The following is a 3,883-nucleotide window of genomic DNA, read 5'->3' on the forward strand; positions in this document are numbered from 1 at the left end:
GCGCGACCCAAAATTCCCTGGGGTGATCGGGAACCCAAAACCCTGGAACTGACCCCTCCCCCAAACCTGTCCCTGATTGGGTGACCTGGAACTGACCCCGCCCCCAAACCTGTCCCTGATTGGGTGACCTGGAACTGACCCCGCCTCAAATCCTGCTCCTGGTTGGGTGACCTAGAACTGACCCCGCCCCCAAACCTGTCCCTGATTGGGTGACCTGGAAATGAACCCTCCCCCAAACCTGGCCCTGATTGGGTGACCTGGAGCTGACCCTTCCCCCAAACCTGGCCCTGATTGGGTGACCTAAAACTGACCCCGCTCCCAATCCTGCTTCTGATTGGGTGACCTGGAACCGCCCCCTCCCCCAACTGACCCCACCCCCAATCCTGCTCCTGATTGGGTGACTTAAAACTGACCCTTCCCCCAAACCGGCTTCTGATTGGCTGACCTAGAACCGACCCCTCCCCCATGGTTGGGTCACCCGGAACAGCCCCGCCCCCACCCCCCCCAGGCCATTTTTGGGGTGTCTCTGACCCCTCCCCCACCCTCCCCATCCCCCCCAAAGGATGAGAGCTGGGGGCGCATTTTGGGGGTCACACGGGCGGTTCTAGAGCAGCTCGGGGGGGCTCGTGGGGGGCTCGGGGGGGGCTGGGGGCAGGGTGAGGATGAGGAGGCTCGCGGCCAGGAGGAAGGCGCCGGCCGCCAGGAAGGACGCGGTGAAGTCGCCGGTGACGTCGCGCAGCCAGCCTGGGGAAAGCGGCGCCGTTGGGGAGGGGGTCTGGAACCCCCCAAAACGAGACCTGATCACACCCAAGGGTGGGGTGTCACCCCCACGGGGGGTTCGGGGTCACCCAACCCCGTTGTGACCCATTGACCCTGCAGTGGGAACCCCCAGACTGAGCCCATGGGGGGTTTGGGGTCACCCAACCCCGTTGTGACCCATTGACCCCACAATGGGAACCCCCAAACTGAGCCCATGGAAGGTTCTGGGTCACCCAACCCCGTTGTGACCCATTGACCCCATAATGGGAACCCCCAAACTGAGCCCATGGGGGGTTTGGGGTCACCCAACCCCGTTGTGACCCATTGTTCCCCCTGTGAGAACCCGAAAACTGAGCCCATGGAAGGTTCTAGATCACCCAACCCATCCATGACCCCCAGCCCACCCCAGGGCGCCCCCCAATTTTGGGTTCTATCTCACCCAACCCCCTTCCAATCCCACCCCCCACCCCAATTCCGGCTCCAAACTCCCCCACCCCCCCTTCCGCCCCTCCCCCATTTCCCCCTTCACCCCCAGACCCCCAAATTCCCCCACCCCCATTTCCCCCTTCACCCCCAGACCCCCAAATTCCCCCTCCCCCATTTCCCCCTTCACCCCCAGACCCCCAAATTCCCCCTCCCCCACCCCCTTCACCCCCAGACCCCCAAATTCCCCCTCCCCCACCCCCTTCACCCCCAGACCCCCAAATTCCCCCTCCCCCATTTCCCCCTTCACCTTCAGACCCCCAAATTCCCCCTCCCCCATTTCCCCCTTCACCCCCAGACCCCCAAATTCCCCCTCCCCGCCCCCCGTACCCGCCAGGGGCGCCCCCAGCAGCGACCCCACGCTCTCGAACATCTGCATGACCCCGATGGCCAGCGCCGCCCGGCCGGCCCCGACCACCTCGGCCACGCCGGCGAACTGCAGCGGCACCACGGCCCCGGCGCAGCCCCCGTAGGCGGCGGCCAGCGCCAGCAGCGCCCCGAAACTCCTCCCGAGCGGCAGCAGCAGCGCCGCCGCCCCGGCCAGCGCCACCCAGCCCGACAGCTGCCGCAGCAACGCCGCCGCCGGCCGCGCCGCCAACCAACCGGCCGCCAGCCGCCCGCCGCCGTCCAGCGCCGCCATGGCCGTCGCCACCGCCGCCGCGCCGGCGCCGTCGCAGCCCAGCTCCAGCGCGCGGCCGGCGCCGTGGACGAAGGGCACGTAGTAGCCGGCGTCCAGCAGGGCGAAGGCGGCGGCGTAGCGGAGGAAGGGGCCGTGGCGAAGGAGAGGGGCCAGACCCGGACGAGCCCCCGATGGTTGCGGTTGTTCCGGTGGTTCCGGGGGTTCCGGGGGTTCCGGAGGGGCGCGGGGAGGCCGGAGGAGGGCGGCGGAGGCCACCAGGTGCAGGGAGACGGCGGCCAGGAGCAGCAGGGCCCCGCGCCAGCCGTACGAGTCCAGAGCCAGCGGCACCAGCGGGGTCAGCGCCAGCCCCGAAACGGCGGCGCCCGACACCGCCAGCCCCGTGGCCAGAGCGCGGCGGCGCGGGAACCAGCGGGACACGGCGCCCAGGGCGGGCGTGAAGGCCAGGGACCAGCCCAGGCCTGCGGGAGGGGGTTCTGGGTCATTCCAGGGGTGGGGGTTGGGTTCTAGATCATTCCATGGGTGGGGGAATGAGGGTTTGGGTTCTAGGTCATTCTATTGGGTGAGGGAGTGAGGGGTTCCAGGTCATTCCATGGGTGGGGGTTGGGTTCCAGGTCATTCCAGGGGGTGGGGGTTGGGTTCTAGATCATTCCATGGGTGGGGGAGGGGTTCTAGGTCATTCCAGGGGTGGGGGTTGGGTTCTGGGTCATTCCATGGGTGGGGGAATGAGGGTTTGGGTTCTAGATCATTCCATGGGTGGGGGAATGAGGGTTTGGGTTCTAGGTCATTCTATTGGGTGAGGGAGTGAGGGGTTCCAGGTCATTCTGTGGGTGGGGGTTGGGTTCTAGGTCATTCCATGGGTGGGGGAGGGGTTCTAGATCATTCCATGGGTGGGGGTTGGGTTCTAGGTCATTCCAGGGGTGGGGGTTGGGTTCTGGGTCATTCCATGGGTGGGGGTTGGGTTCTAGATCATTCCATGGGGTGGAGGGAAGGAGGGTTTGGGTTCTAGATCATTCCATGGGGTGGGGGAATGAGGGTTTGGGTTCCAGGTCATTCTGTGGGGTGGGGGTTGGGTTCCAGATCATTCCAGGGGTGGGGGTTGGGTTCTGGGTCATTCCATGGGTGGGGGAGGGGTTCTAGATCATTCCATGGGTGGGGGTTGGGTTCCAGGTCATTCCATGGGTGGGGGTTGGGTTCCAGATCATTCTGTGGGGTGGGGGTTGGGTTCCAGATCATTCCATGGGTGGGGGAGGGGTTCTAGATCATTCCATGGGTGGGTCCCACAGAGGATTTGGGGGTTCTGGGTCACCTGAGAGCTTGGGGGGTTCAGGGGAAACCAGGAGGGGGTTCCAGACCTGCCCTAAACACCCTCCCAGTGCCCCCCAACCCCTTCCCAGTGCCTCCCAGTGCCCCCAACCCCTTCCCAGTGCCTCCCAGTGCCCCCCAGTGCCCCCCAACCCCTTCCCAGTCCATCCCAGTGCCCCCCAGTGCCCCCCAACCCCTTCCCAGTCCATCCCAGTGCCCCCCAGTGCCCCCCAACCCCTTCCCAGTGCCCCCCAACCCCTTCCCAGTCCCTCCCAGTGCCCTCCCAGTGCCCCCCAGTGCCCCCCAACCCCTTCCCAGTGCCTCCCAGTGCCCTCCCAGTGCCCCCCAGTGCCCCCCAACCTCCTCCCTGTGCCCCCCGACCTCCTCCCAGTGCCCCCCAGTGCCTTCCAACCCCTTCCCAGTGCCCCCCAACCTCCTCCCAGTCCCTCCCAGTGCCCCCCAGTGCCCCCCAGTGGCTCCCAGTTGGCGGTACCTGTCAGCCCCCCCACGCTCAGGTACAGGTGCTCCAGGCGGGTGGCGAAGGCTCCCAGCGCCAGCCCCGCCCCCGCCAGCGCCCCCCCGGCCATGGCCACGCCCCGCGGGCCGAACCGGGCGCTCAGCGCCGCCGCCAGCGGGCCTGGGGGACACGGCCAAACTGGGAGCACTGGGAGCACTGGGATGGCCCCGTCAGCCCCTCCC

At 67.2% G+C, this 3,883-nt stretch overlaps 1 protein-coding gene across 1 annotated transcript; it reads right to left on the minus strand.

Moving 5' to 3' along the window:
* Positions 1–604: 604 nt before the first annotated feature.
* On the minus strand, positions 605–3,796 carry LOC147647481 (monocarboxylate transporter 13-like). The gene is made up of 3 exons (XM_086871707.1): positions 3,678–3,796; positions 1,573–2,340; positions 605–744 (listed from the first exon to the last, which is right to left on the minus strand). Exons 1-3 carry the CDS (start codon positions 3,769–3,771, stop codon positions 605–607), a joined length of 1,002 nt encoding a protein of 333 aa, XP_086727833.1. The 5' UTR covers positions 3,772–3,796.
* Positions 3,797–3,883: the final 87 nt, after the last annotated feature.

Source organism: Cyanistes caeruleus, chromosome 37, assembly GCF_971803275.1.
Source record: "Cyanistes caeruleus chromosome 37, bCyaCae1.hap1.1, whole genome shotgun sequence".
Lineage (NCBI taxonomy): Eukaryota > Metazoa > Chordata > Aves > Passeriformes > Paridae > Cyanistes > Cyanistes caeruleus.